At 36.6% G+C, this 15,392-nt stretch overlaps 1 protein-coding gene across 3 annotated transcripts; it reads right to left on the bottom strand.

Moving 5' to 3' along the window:
• Positions 1–1,784: 1,784 nt before the first annotated feature.
• On the bottom strand, positions 1,785–13,678 carry unkl (unkempt family like zinc finger). Of its 3 annotated transcripts, none has more exons than XM_023957459.1 (16): positions 13,577–13,678; positions 12,740–12,949; positions 11,026–11,202; positions 10,486–10,619; positions 10,231–10,366; positions 10,042–10,159; positions 9,806–9,890; positions 9,507–9,673; positions 8,964–9,152; positions 8,581–8,631; positions 8,314–8,491; positions 8,137–8,226; positions 7,827–8,060; positions 7,480–7,667; positions 7,140–7,397; positions 1,785–6,994 (listed from the first exon to the last, which is right to left on the bottom strand). In XM_023957459.1, exons 1-16 carry the CDS (start codon positions 13,639–13,641, stop codon positions 6,908–6,910), a joined length of 2,367 nt encoding a protein of 788 aa, XP_023813227.1. In that variant the 5' UTR covers positions 13,642–13,678; the 3' UTR covers positions 1,785–6,907. The 3 variants fall into 3 exon arrangements, with proteins under 3 accessions (XP_023813227.1, XP_004071381.2, XP_020560862.1); XM_004071333.4 differs by having other exon boundaries at positions 1,785–6,957; XM_020705203.2 differs by lacking the exon at positions 8,964–9,152 and having other exon boundaries at positions 1,785–6,957.
• Positions 13,679–15,392: the final 1,714 nt, after the last annotated feature.

Here is a 15,392-nt window from a genome sequence, read left to right as displayed (position 1 = left end):
TCTGGGTCAACAGGAAGTGGCGTTTTTCTTTCCATGCATTCTATGTATTTTCAACTTTTTACTCAAATTTCATGCCTTGTTTCTGTTGTTTTGGTCTTGTCACAATGAAGAAGAGTTAGGCACAAAGGATTGTGGGACGTAAATGAGTGAGAGCAAAAGTGCAACTTGCTTGACTTTGGTTCTTTGTTAGTTTACACTAAAGAAAAATGAATACAATCCAGTTTAATAGTTTCTGGTAATCCAGCTGGTTTTGATGTATGTCATCCAAACATCCCAACACTGTGAGATTTGGGAGAATGTATCCAGATATGTCCAGATCGACAAGTGTATCCCATCATCCACCAACACAAGGCTCTACAAGCCACCTTCTGGCGTGACACGCTCTGGTTCAGCGCTCACCTGCTTTTGGGGAGAAAAGCCTCCTGGACTTGCTGGGTGATCAGACTCTGTGGTTGACCTGGTGTGGCTTAACCTACATTCAAGAAGCTGCTTCAGTTTTGGAAACAGAACCAAGGAAAAAATGTTTTAGTCTTATATCAGGAATACTAATGAGTAATGAATCTGTCACACAAGCACCAAATCAGGAGCCGTTTCTCTCCATAGTTACTGACAATGCATCTCCATTCTAAGTCCTAGTGCAGAACACTGTCCTGCTCAGGCTTCTCTCATTTATTTAATCATTTATGGGGCTTTGGCAGGAGCTCCCCTGTAAGTGATGTGGAAGCAGGACTCTGTTCCTAGTGAACTTTGAAAACTGAGCACAAATAATTGCTCTGTTTGCTTATTTATTGGTACCAGGGTCCGGGATTCACAAGGTTTTCTGGCAAACAGCACATCTGCTGATACAGTGTAATGTATCGGAAGGTAAAACACTCTAAATAGAAAAAAAAAAAAGAGAAAAAAAAAACTGGTGCTGAGGTTGGACTGCCATCTGGTGGACAATGAGTATAAGATGGAGCTTCTTTGGTCCTGGCCATAGTGGAGAGGCTGCTGTCTGGTGTGTAAAGGAAGACGAGCTACATTTTGTCAGCATCATAATGAACTGAATACTTTAAAACTCAAACAATGTGAATTCCTGGATTTCCATTCTTTCTTTCAGCTGACCCTGAAACGCGACCTTTCATCTTTTTGGTGGGACAATTTGCAGAAACAGTGACTGAAAAACACTTTTTGCCCCGCTGTACTTTACAGGCAGGTTTCTTCACAGCACATCTTAGTTATTAAATTGGTTTAATTTTAATTGATGAAGTTATACAATTTTAATGCACTTCTACAATATTTATAGCCGTAAATGGTGCCCTTGAAGAGGGTTTTTTAAAATAAAATAAAAATCTAAAAAAAAAAAAAAAAGGAAAGTTACTATTGAAAAAGTGAGAATATTTGCTGTATGTCCAGCAAGACATGAAGTCAAAAAGTAAATGAGCACATGCAAAATCAAATTATTACTCCTCCACTGAATGCAGAAGTTGCTCTGAAATATTAAACAAAAAAATATTTTTTTAGCTTAAAATGTTCAAATTTGCCCTTTTTAATAATTATTAATTAACAGCACTTTGTAAATCTAAACTGTGCGGATACATATATATATATATCTATTATAATTAAGACTTTTCCATGAAGATGCCTGTTTGCAAAAATAAGCCACTTACCAGTAAACCGATGTTTTTTTTTTTTTAGTACTAGGTAGATTTTTCTCAATAAATTTAAACTTAAAATGTCAATAAATGCAGTGAAATAAAACCATATTTTAAAACCCTTATCCAGAAAAAAAAGAATTCACACAATTACAAATGAAAAAATTACTTTAATTTTCAAGATGGTAAAAATAATGTGTAAATTCCATAAACCATTGCATAACTGTAGTGTAACATTTTAACAAGTGTTAACAAACTAGTAGCACACTACAGTAAATATATATAATGGTACACAATCCTCAATGTAGAAAAAGAAACATCTAATACTCTAAGACTTGCACCTGTTTGTGTTAACAACACAAAATACCAATATGCCAAGAAATTACTCTACAATTTTTTAGCTTAGATTACAATTTCCTACGTTTCCATACAGCTCCTCACAAAATCAGGGACATCCTTTTTCCCCCATATATTTATATATATATAAATAATGTGATTCAGTAAATAATTCAACGAAATGCAATTTCCTCGGACTAAACACATTCCAGATCACGTCACTGCTTTTCCCCTGAGAAAAATACATTTCTTTTCTTATAATGTCTCGATACATCGACAAATAGAAACTTGCAAAAACTTGCATTTGTTTAGATTCTAGTAGACTTTATTGAATATCAGTTTACAACTAGATGCTACATCATAATCAATAAACTGTGCTCCGTAATATCCAGTGACCTAATAGTTGAATATCTAATTTGGAAGAATACATTCAATATTTCAGGGCTTTAATGAAGTAAAAAAAAAAAAAAAAAAGTCTCCTTAAATGTAAGTACATGGACCTGCAGGTTCCACATTTTTTACTTTTCTGCTTTTACTTAATTCAAACAGCTCCATACATCATATTTTATAACATGTACAAGATTGCATAAATTTTCTGGCTCCATTTATAGAAGTTAAAAAAACAAAATAAAGACACAACAACTAACAATAATGCAAAATATATTGAACTATTCCAGAGCATAATGACACAAATATCACGAATAAATTTACAAAACGCGCCCTATTTGGTGCTTTTCTTGAACTTTGTGGTGCCGAATGACTCGTTCATAATTGTTGTGTTCAGTGGTTTGGTATTGTTGAGGTTTCTTGGACTGTATGGCAGACAAATATTTGTGAGTTGGTGAATCAAATTGCAATAATTTGTTGCTTTTAGCCTGAACACGCAGGGATTTTTGTGGTCTACGGAATTATTTAAGGCACTGGAATTTGAATTTCGAAATAACCGTAATTTCCCCCTCCCCCCTCCCTTCAGTCAGTCTATGTCATGTAAATATTAAAAAGGCACAGTTTTGTTAAAAAGTAATTGGTCCACTAAGAGATTAAATCGAAAGAAGCAGGAAAAAAACAATGCAGAGAAGCTATGCTTACCCGACATTTGTTTCTTTTCCTGAAATATGTCAATTGACACAAACGGATTTTCTGTAAGACCACAGACCTAAAAACGCACGAGCAACACGCCAGATCTGCCGGATTCTTCTGCCACTGCGATAAACTGTTCTCTGGTTAATGAGGAACAAAAACGACACCTTTGAGAGAAATCGAATAAAAAGCACCTGTAGGCCTACCATATCAATATAGAACACATACCGAACGACGTTATAAACTATCTCGATTAAGCAAAAATAAAAAAACAGTACAGTTATGAAGTTTATTTGGCCACTTCAGAAGCACAAACGTCATTCCCAAAAGCAATCCTTCACTGTAGACGACTATAAAACCCACACGGAAACCTCACTTATGGCCAGAATGTGCAAGCTAGCGTCGCACAATCCGCCGATGTACACGCGCCACCAAATCAAAATTACAAATACATGTTGGGAAGGATCTCACCCATGCATTTTTGTTCAGCTAATAACTCACTATGACTGCCGTTAAATAATTAAAAATGTAAAGAAAAGGTGTCATTTATCATTTTTATTGAATTTTTCCATCTATTTAAGGTTGCTAGGTGACATGATTCCTTTAATCTACTTAAGATTTCCTAATGAATAAGACAAATGAAATATAGTAGAAAGAAAGAAAGAATACAGGTCTTTGGTAAAACTGCAAAATATAATAAATCTATTAACGCTGCAAAGCAAATGTAAATCCTGTTGCTCAGGTTTAATAACCAAAATATGAAACATTAAAGGAAAAATCCTCCCTGCTTTTCAACGATTCCTTTATCATAAACGTCTGACTGGAACGCCGCTTTGGCTTGATCTGACATTTGTCACACCAGGCGCCTTTTTTTTCTTCCTTTACCTCCCAGGTAAAATAAAAACAAACAAAAAAAAAAGGCCAAAAGGTTTTCAAATTACCTGCAACGTACACCGCTATCCAGTGTACAGAGAAACCACAAAGCCAACAAAAGTATTTACGTTACATCAAAGTCAAAACAGGACAATCTATAGTAGTACGCAAGCCCATGACATCATTTGAAGTGATTTACAAAAGTATAGAAAATTGGACTCGAATGGATTAACAAATGCACAATTAGAAAAAAAACAAATTTAAGTTAGATACATTAGACAAATGGTTTCATAGTTTCTGAAATCTGAGCTGCAGGTACACAATAACATTCAAACATCTATAACAAGAAACTACATTTATACCTTTTGTAGTAGCAGCGAAGCTTGCAAAAGTTATTTAGCCTTACCTACATCAAAATAAGTCAATACAAATATTCTGGCAGTGTGACACAGTGCGACCATTTTTTTCTTTTCTTTTTTTTAAATAGCTGGTTACTTACATCGCATAACATGCAATACCAGAAGTGTTTAGCCTGCCTGTAATATAGTAATGATAATGCTCAAATACCATTGGCTCTCTTGATATTTTTCTTTTTCTTTTCCTCTGAGTTGCTTCATTGTCATTTGAGAGAATGTAAACAATGCATTATCCCATATTCATGTGTAGCAAAAGACTGTACCTGGAGATACATGTGTTTCTACTGGATTCAAAGCAAGAATATAAAGTTGTTGTTTTTTTTTCTTTTTTAAACACAGTAGAAGGTCGTTTCAATTAGAAGAACCTAAGCATAAATCCTATGCAAAATCCATTCTACGAGTAAACAATGAAACTTTTCATTCACTGCAGAATTAGTCCAAGAAAACTCCACAGTCCTAAAAGCCTTTTGTGTACGCCTTTATACAAGTTTCAATTGATGTTTGCATACTCCCAAAACAAACAAAAAAACGCCCATATCCTCCGAAAGGTGAAGCTGCACCAAAACAAAGCACCACAACCACAAGGAATTGTGGGTACAGGATGCTTTTCTGAAGGTCTGAACGCAGGCACTCACAATTGAACTTTTTTACCCCCCCTCTAAAATACTTTATGGATATTGGCCAAATACAGCAGAATACACTTTTACATATAGTTATACACATCTTGATGCTTTTGTAAGGTTAAATATACAGAAACATGTTGAACTACTAGTGTCTGCTCTGACAATTCTACACATAACCTGTCACCTAAGGCAAGGCACTTCTGTGGAGTTCGAGGGCGATATGTTCTAGAGGCTAGATTTCTATACAAAAACAGAAAAGCTAATCCATGCGTCTCTAATTGACAGCCTTGATCACTTTCTACATAACAAAACTGATTGACAAACAGCCTTTAACATGTAGCATGTGCCTCGCTGATATCATCTAGCTGCTGGTTATGCGTAAAATGCAGATTTCGTTTGCACTCGTTTTGATTGAATTTTATAAATCGAACTATGAAAGTAGAAACTATCTGGATTTTTTATAGGAAATCTTCAATCATCATGCTGTGATTTTACAACAGGAAATATCCAAATTATAGTTCACAGTTCTTAGAAAAGCTCCAGGTGTTAGCTTATGTGGAAAAACAAAGGAAATCTAAAAATAAAAAAGCAAACCCATTAATAAAGTCCCATTTTAACAAAGTGCTTTAATACAAAAGAAAGTTTTAAGATTATAACAGAGAAATATCCTTAGAAACTTGGTCAATATGATTGTTTGGTTAATTGCTTTAAGGTTTTTTGCATGTTAGCATCATTTGTTGCTGCTTTTTTTTTTTTTGAGGATAATACTATGTTTTTTTTTGGACGTGAAGTGTTTTTAAGTTTAGCAAAATACTTAAGCCAAATATTTGAAATAGCTTTAAAATAAGAGGTGCTAAGTCAAAATATGAAATTTTACTCAAACATATTTCATAAGATTTTTATGGTTTAGCTGCCAAATTAATTTTATTTGCATTTAATTTGTGTTCCTTTTTTGCTTACTGAAAAACATTCATTTTTGTAAAAAAAAAAAAAAAAAAAAAAAAAAAAAAAATTTACATAAAAAATAAGATGCAATATTTGTATTTTGATATAAACTTTGGTGGGATCCAGGAAAAGACGCTCAAATGCGTTTTGAGCTAAAGCTTAGCTTAGTGACTGATAGATATTATTGTATGAAAAACACTGCAGTTTTTTTATGAACTTAAAAAGAATCACTTCTACAGTTGACAAAAAAACCTTCTCAAAAGCTTAATACAGATTTCTAAAATGATATACATGTATTTATATACATATATATATATATTTATCTGTTCATTTCTGAAGTTGTTTTTGTATATTTTCTTTTTTGAAAAGCTGGTGCTGAATGCCTTCAATCATTCTCCGGAAAGTTCATTTTGATGCTACCTCACTCCTCAGGGGGTTTCAATCTTTCATTCTCCTGACGTTTATCACCGCTGTCCATTTTAAAAGATGTCATTTTGCTCAACTTGTCTCACTGTTTAGTTCTTTTTCTGTTTATTTGGAAAAATCTATAGCTGTGTTTTGCTTTCAGATTAAATATGAAAATGTTGATCTGTAACTGGACCAAAGCCCAGCGCCTTTTACTGTGCCTAAAGCTGGAATAATACGGTTATTTATAATCTAATCAGAGAATATGCAGTATAAAATGTTATGTCCAACAGAACAGAAAATAAAAAGAGCTACCTTAGAAATGAATGTCTACTGGGAACACCTGATTTATAATACTGATTTCTAATATTGTGTAATTCAGATTATAGTCAGACGTCAGAAAAAAACAGACATCACTGCTTAGAAAAGGTGTGATTAGTAGTTCTTAACAGGATTAAGTTTCTAAATAGTAGCTCGAGTTTCTGTACATCACCACTTGACTATTTTTGTTTTACAATAAGGACATTCTGCTTTACTAGGTGCACAGTTCTCACAAAGTACATAATGTTGGCAAGGTTGCAGAACAACGCAACGATCATGGTTTTGGCAAACTATACATTTCTTTGACTGAAGCTGATAAATTACCTGTTGGGGGAAGAAAAGAGTCGATATGAGCTGCAAACTACAAGAAAAAAAGAAAACCTGTTCATGCAAATTGTTGAAATAAGCATGCTTCATGACAGAACGGGTGCTTTGTAACAACCTAACAAACGGTCTTACTCAGACGCTACAAAATGAAATGCTGTTTGAGATCTAGACTTTCTTACCCCGTCTATAAGGTCTAGGTCATTACGTAGCTGACTCTGGATAGAGTGGAGTTTGGACAGGGAGAGCTGGTCCAGCTCTCCGTAGCTACGGAGGAGAGGAGTTCCAGGGGTGCGACAAAACACGTCAAAGTCTCCCTGGAGTTCTTTCAGCTTGCGCTCTGCGTCTTCCCATTTCTGCTCTGCCAGCTGCCGCTCGGCCTCAGCCGTCTTTGCTTGCTCCTTCGCTTCGTGCGCGTCTTTCTGACAAGCTTCAAACGCCTGGAACGAAAGCCAAACTTGGCTTTTAACAACATCAACTTGAAGCTTTGTGCTGCGGCAGAAGTGGGGTTAGACGGCTGACCTGCTTGACTTGATGCCAGGCCTCCTCCCATTGTTTGATCTTCCTTTTAGCTTCATCCAGCTCTCGAAAAAGGCGGGCCAGATCAGTGCTGCTGGATGTGGAGGTCAGGCTGCTGAAAACTGGGGATGGACTTGGAGAAAAGCTGCCACTTACAAAGTCCCAGATGTTGCTTGCTCCTCCATTCAAACCTAGATGTGAAATAGTTTTACAATAGTTAGAAAAAGGATTTTTTTAATGAAGAAAATCCTTTTACAATCTAAGTTGCATCTTACTTTGAATCTAAAGAATGTGGTTGATTATACTGCATTTACTTTTGTAAAACACTTTTAATGTCTGCTGCCGCTTACCCAGGGAATTCTGGGAAGAGGAGGTGGGTGTTCCCAGGAGGCCATGTTCCTGCTTGGTTAACATGGCGGCATGGTTTTGCTGAGACACTGCTCCAGACAGCAGCGACTGTGACAGCGACTGGGAGAGGGAGCTCAGCGGAGAGGTGGAAAGCGATGACGAGGAATTAAAAGAGGAGGACCTCGCCAGGGAGCCGGGAATGTTGACGGGAGCCGACCCACCCAGCACCCTTTGACCTACGAAGCAACGTCAAAGCGGCTGTCACCCGAGAGAAACTAAAAACATTTACCGGCACAATTTGGAATCTCTTACTTGAAAGTCCTAAACTGTTATCTTGCTCCTCTAACTCCTTATCAAGAGATGCAACGTTGATGTCGCTGAAATTGAGGTCTAAAGCAGAACCTGATGAGGAGACAAAAGAATCTTGACTTACACCTGAAAGCAGAACCTTTCTAAGCCTGTTAACCCTCGGGGTTAGCGTGCAGTTACCGATGACGGACTCCACCGTGTTGCTCCCTGGATAGAAAGGAGTGGCCTTTGCATTCATGGTGGATAAGGTGGTGGGTGAAGAACTATCGGATCCAATACTGGAGGCCAAACTTGATGTGATGCTGGACGTGAAGCTTGATGCCAACGGGTTCACAGCAGAAAATACAGTATTTTGCATCTAAAGAAAAAAGAAAATATATATATATGTAACTATTAAAGAACGTTTGACAAATACTGGGTTTACATTTTACAGATTTATGTACAAACCTGCTTATCTTGGTCCATTAATTTTTGCTCCGTCTGTCCCTTACACTTTATCTATAAACAACATTGGAAACGTCAGTAACTTTCTCCTTATATCCAGTCTATATGAAATAAAATACTATTTCTGGGTTCTTTTGTTGCCGTTCTGACATCTTTGCTCAGAAACTAGTTCAGGATTGAGCCGTTTTAGAAATTAAATCGAAAAATTAAAAAGTTAAATAACTGCACAGATCAGGGCAAATACAATGAATCACACAAAATGATCTAAAATCGAAAATATGTGATAGCATGAACTGATGACGGAAGAAAACAACATCAAATAAAATCAAATAAACTTTAAATAATGAATGGCAGTTGATCATCCTAATATTTGTGCGTCTGTATACCTGATCCTCACGTTCAAAGCCCGGAGCTTTGGGATAGTTAGACATCAGAGATGGAACACTGGATGAACTGGACTCTGAACATAAACTACTACTAGTTAGGGACACGGGCCTGCTGATGGATCCCACTGGGGAGAGCAAGCTTTCGCTTCCTGAGGATGTTGTTACTGTTGTATTATTTGAACATGAAACCTGAGAAAGACAAGTGCACACGATCCCATAAAAATGACGATCGGAACATTACAAGCTACATGTAGCCATCATTTAGGAATAGAAGCAACAATTGCGATACTATTGGTTTCAATGAGAGTCTGTGTGTTGTCTGTTTTGTGACAAAATGTGAAAAAAAACAACAACTAATAAATGGATAAGAAATGTAAGACAAACTGAAAGATGGTAACACAATGACAACAAATGAACCGAATCTCTGACTAAATTCTGGCTCAAACAGCTTCAAAAAACGGGCTCCCTCTTAGCTTTAACACCCACTTTGGTCAAAGAATTTTCATAATAAAAGCACTGATAGAGAAAGAGAAAAGAACCTACACTTCCTAGTTGTCCGTTGCTACTGCTTGTGTTGGTGGTGGAGTTTCCCCCACTGTTCCACTCACCAACTGGACCCTCTAAATACTGCTGAGAGCCCAGCTGGGCCTGTGAACCCGACTGTATGGCTGACAGCAATGAGTTCATTGTCTCCTCTGTGGAGGGAATTCCTGAAAACAGTCAAAATACAGACTACTAAGTGACTTGTATCTAAGTAAAAGACATTTTTAAACTAGTAAAATGTAAAAATGAAAATATCAAAGCAGAATTTTCGACACTTGCAACTAAAAGGATCGACTTACTTTCTACATGTGCAAATGCACAAAACGGCCCTCTGGGGCAGTATCCTGTTTGACGCATATCATTGCATTTGGTAGATTTGTAGATCTGCATGCAAAAACAAACCGATTATTTTTGAAGCATCCACTGGAAGGTTTTCAGCAACCGGGCGTCCCAAATTCCACAAGTTAAGTTCATTATTTCCTTCAGAAACGCACACAGCAAAGAGGTTGAGGAACCTTCAGAAAGTGTCTCTCACCTCTGGGTGAAACTGCTGTTCAGTGCGAGAGTGACAATACTGGCAACTGTCCCCACTGTCACACTTTGAGGGTTCACCCCATTCATCCCCGTGTTTCACGTTGGGACAAGGAGTTGACCTGCAGGTCAAAGGCTTTATTATGACCATAATGTTGACATTAACGTGTTCATTCTAAATGACAAAACTCACCTGTACTTGAACTTTCGTGGATTTCGCCTTCGATCCCTACTGTTGTGGTAGTGAGGACATGCATAGCCCTGTCTGCATAGTCTGGGGGGTTTGGTACACTGATCTGTCTTATAATTGGCTAAAACAAAGTTGGTATCTGCAAAAACAAGTCTTCATGTTAAATTCTTGTGACTTTTAGCATTGCTGCATATTTCATTGTTTTCTTATATAAGCTGAGCTTATTTTAGAAAAAATATTTATTCGGGGGTTGCCCACCTTGCCACCTGGGATCTTCAGTTAAAGTTTTCTCAATCATAGCTTGACTAGCGAGCACACCAGGTTGTAAATCAGGAATACCATCCCCAGATCCCAACTGACCATTCTGGAGGGCCTCTTGTGCTTGGATCTCTCTGTGAATACACACAAAAAGATAAGGAGATATTAGAAATAATAATAATAATAATAATAATGAGATTAATGTGTAAATCCAACCTTCATTAAAACACTTTAAACACTTTGAAAATATATTTTCTTTGTTTTATTAAAACAATTTCAATTATAATGTGCAAAATGTTAGAAAACCCAATCAAGATATCTCATCATAAAACATATGTTACATTATTATGTTGATACTTATTGGTGCAGAAAGACAAATCGGAAATTACAAATAGTAAAAGTCATGCTGGTGCAAAACTAATCCTGCACTGAAGATGATCTAAGGCTAAACTAGTTGCTGCAAATGCTGCATTGTGAGGTTTATGGGAGGAGAAGCTCAAAAATATAAAAGCAAAGGACAACAGCTGCTCCGCAGGTCACCTGATATCATAGACTGGAGGCCGGAGATCGTGTGGGCCGTGAGCAAAAGCACAGTGAAGGCCGTTCTTCACACAATGCCCTCGAGCATCTGTCTCGTGGATACAAGTCCCAGTCTTGTAATATCGTAGATGGTACTTGCGCTCGGTGTCGCCCGTGGTTCGGTGTAGATAAGGACAACTGCAGACACAAAAACTCAATTTTAGAAGATCTAAATAAAACAAAAAAAAAACTTATTCTGAAAATAAAATATTGCAGAAGTATAAGCTTCAAAAACATTTTAGACTGAAACTTCAGGAACAAACATTTAATTTAAATGCTTAATGATGAAATAATCAAAACCTTTAGCATATTTAATGAATAAAAGAAATTAAAATAAATTAGCTGAAATTTTAGGGAATTTAAAAAAAAAAATAAACCTAAAAAAAAAGAGCAAAAACTATTATATTGATCCATATTTTCAGGGCTCCTAACACCTCTTTTACACAAATAGGCCAGTAAGCTTCTTGAATAAAATCTGCCTTCCTTGAGCAGCAACAGTTGCTATGACAACGCATAAGGTCATGCAAAAATAGCCTTGATCAGCAGAGGAGAACTTTCAACGACTACAATAGTCACAACCTATTATTATGATTTCTGTAATAAATAACTCTTCAAACATTTGAATCATAGTTAATTAAGCAGTTTACAGATTGTGTTATAGTGTGTGATCACATTTCCTCTGCCAGCTCTCCTCTGTTTAGTCCAACAGAGGCTGAACAAAAAACTGCTTTAAACATGCCAAAGACCTTTAGCAATAGGTTTTTTTTATATTACATTACAAAACTTAGTCTACGACAGAGTATAAGGACCAAAATAAAAGAAAAAAAGTACAAATAAATGAGAATGAAGTTGTGAAAAGTTACAATATTACAAGTACAAGATCCCAAACTTATGCTTCAAAAGTTGGAATTTTACATAAATATAATTTTTTTATGAAATGTTATATTTAGCTTTCCAAATGTTTAAACAAAGACAATCAAACATTATCTGTTTAGTATATGTTGCAAACAATTCAGAGGAACAGGATGAACATCACTGTTCAAGAATATCACTGAATCTGCCTAATTGGGGGGGATGTACAACTTTATTTTCATTAAAATAAAATTTTACTTCCAACAAAGTAGACTTTTTTCCTTTCAAAATTATGAATTTTATAAATTATAAAATGATGACCTTTCTTTAATAATGGAACAATGTTATTTTCATTATATTTGGACTTTTTTCCTCGTACGGTAATTTTATGACTGTCTTTCTAAGAATTGTACAATTTTTTCTCGTGTAAAGGAAACACAACACGGATCAGTTATCGGAGAAGTGAATAATGCTTAAAACTAGCATGTCTTTAATTATTTACTAGATAATATTTATTTAATTTCAGCTGATGACAGATCTGCATACAAAACTTAAAACCTTCATTTAAAAAAATAAACAACCACACGCTTTCTAGGTTTATATACCTTTAAAACCTAACCACTATAGTATACTTCCAAAAAACACTCAAAAGCATGAACTATTCAATCAACAGAATTAAAGTCAGAAACTCAGTAAAGTTAGTGCCCCCAAAAAATGTCTTTATTTTGGTATTTCTGGTTCACGAGAAAGAAATCCCTCTATGACGTATTGGACTCCAGTTATATAGCACAACATATAGCACCAAATTTTGACCGGAACTTACTCATCTCCATCTGGACAAATGCCTGTAGTCTCGTCGTATTTCGTGCAGTACACGTCCGGGCTGTAGTTAAAGGTTCCGTCTCTTCTTCGGATGGGTCGCCTGCGTCGCTGGTTAAGAAAATGCCAATGAAAGCAGGTAAAGGGTCTGTGCTGAGTGCACTTGTGCTGGAGGAACAACGGACACTGCTCTGTCCTGAACTCCTTTAAGTACCTGAAACAAGCGGACAAAAACAACAACAAAAAGATGTTTAAGTTACCCGTACAACGTCTACACAGCAACAAACGAAACCAAAACAAAGAAGGAGTAATGGTGTCCTGCCGTAATGGTCGTGCTGAAGCAGCTCATTTTAGGTCACTGACGTTGGCTTGGTATTCTGAACACAAACTGCGCAAGAGTTTCCGCGTGCGCTCGTGAGAAACCCCGCAGCGTACGTCAGTAAAAATACGTAACAAGGGGGAACACAAAATAAGGCCGAGCTTTGCCACAAGCAGACTGATTAGCAGGATTCTTGCTAACCATGTAGCACAGCAAGCTATAAACACAAGGCAGGCGCCTCGGAACGATCTCTTCAGGCTTTTGAAGGGATTTTAAACGAGCCAAACTGCGAATGGTTAAGGAATTTCGCGATTTAACAGTTCCGAATATCTTGGTGTCCTTAGCAGTTGCTGTTGCTGTGTGTTGCGTTAGGGAGTCACAAAGCCAGGAAAAGCACCATGTTTTAACGCACTCGCAAGAGTTGAGGAATGTCAGAAATGCAAACGCGCCACGGCAGACGAGTAGCCAGTAATTTTTTAGCAACGAGCATTTCTGCCTTATTCGCGCGGCAGCGCTACTTACGTATAGTGGGTCGGTTTCTCAGTTTGAGGAGACGCATTGGCCGCCGTTTTCGAAACCGACGGCATTTTCAATCAAAACAATGATGTGCGCATGCGCGCAGATCTGTTGCTGGCGTGCAGGCACGTCCGCCTGCAAACAACAGCAACACACGGATGTTGTTGTAGAATGAGACACTTGCGCTATTTTCCTGCCCTGTTGACACCTGGCCTCTCACTAAAAACACATCATTTACATATATTTAGGCGGATATTCTTATTTCTTATTTCAAATTTGCTGTTGAATTTACGTTTGAACCATGTTTTGAAAATATTGATGCAATATGAGGTTTATTTGAAGTCAGTGGCAAAAATATTACATTATTAAATGTATATTAAATGCATTGATCAAACAATGTTGACAGCTAGTATTGTGCATATGCAAAAGGATTCAAACAGCAAGGAATAAGCCTAAGCAGCGCAGCAACAAGTGGTTACATCAATTCAAGGAGTAGGGCAGAAACATACGACTCCAATAAACCCTAATCTAAAAGTAAATTGAAACAAATATATAAAAACAGGGGAGTAAATGCAGAAAGATCTGATAATCTTTATAAAGTGAGCAGCATCATTACATTTTTTTAAATTTAAAATTAAAAGGTCACATTTTCAAAAGAGATGTGTTTTTTTAAAAGATTTATTCATTTTTTATTTGTGTTTATGTGTATGCATGCATTTGTGTCTGAGTGTCCGTGGTCTCCTATGTTTGTGAATTCCTTTCAGTTATATAGATTTTGTCATTATCTCACAAACTTTTTTAGTCTGAACTTTTATTTAGAATCCACTGATTCCAAATAAAAGCCAGACTTTTTAGGCGTCTTTCATATTTTCATTTGTCATAAATGTTGATAATTTGAGAAATGCTTCTGGATAAAAAAACAAACAAAAAACAAATCTACTTTTAAAGTCATTTTACCTTAAGATGACATGTTGGTTGCTGCCAAACACTTCATAGCATCTACTAAATTATTTTGTGTAAATCTCCAATCCTTTTTTTTGTTTTGCCTCTGTATCTGGCAGGCTAATTCGTTCTACACAGCCTCTCTTCTTCCCTGCAGGGGTTTTTAATGTACAAATGCAATTATATGTCTAATCCATTATTTAACTGCAAAGGTCCACTGAGTGCACAGTTTTATTACTATACATAAGCCCTGGCTTATCCAGTTGTAATTACTTTAACACGTACAGAACATTCGGTTTACATTCAGACAATTTCCATCATCTTTCTCACATAACACACAAAATATGAAAACGTCTCACCTTTTAAGAAATGCTTTCGCTTTATCTTGTTTTTCAGACTGGAGGACTGTCATGACCGACAAGAGTTATTCAAACACAGCAATTTTGTATATCCCTTAGTATTCACCTATTAATTCACTTTATTTTAGAACTGTATCCTTTTTCTTATTTTTTTTATTTTTACAACGATTCTATTCTGTTTTCTTGCAGATCTAGATCTTTTCTGTTTTCTTTTTTTCCTTCTTGGTACTGAACATGGCAGGGGTAAAAGTCACACCCTTTTTCCTTTTCATGACGTGAGTCGGCGCAGACCCTTTAACCCTACTCAGTAGTCTCAGCTGTTCCCACAATTCACCGTGGAGCTTTCCTCACTGCATGTCACAGGAGTGTGTGCAGATGTGTGTGCATGTCAGGATGTAAAGACACAGCGTCTCGTCTGTAGCTGAACACTTGAACGTGGACAACGCCATTCATGCCCATGAATGTGGCAGCAAACGTTGCAATATCCCTCTTGTCTTTTTGTCTTTGCCACGGAGCCATGT

Source organism: Oryzias latipes, chromosome 8, assembly GCF_002234675.1.
Source record: "Oryzias latipes chromosome 8, ASM223467v1".
Lineage (NCBI taxonomy): Eukaryota > Metazoa > Chordata > Actinopteri > Beloniformes > Adrianichthyidae > Oryzias > Oryzias latipes.
This window is presented reverse-complemented; position numbering and strand designations above follow the sequence as displayed.

Coding starts and splice junctions, on each gene's coding strand:
- unkl (XM_004071333.4), bottom strand. CDS start 13,641: ATGCCGTCGGTTTCGAAAACGGCGGCCAATGCGTCTCCTCAAACTGAG. Junction 10,367..10,485: donor TGAAGATCCCAGGTGGCAAG/GTGGGCAACCCC, acceptor TTGTTTTTGCAG/ATACCAACTTTGTTTTAGCC. Junction 10,160..10,230: donor CCACGAAAGTTCAAGTACAG/GTGAGTTTTGTC, acceptor TTTGACCTGCAG/GTCAACTCCTTGTCCCAACG.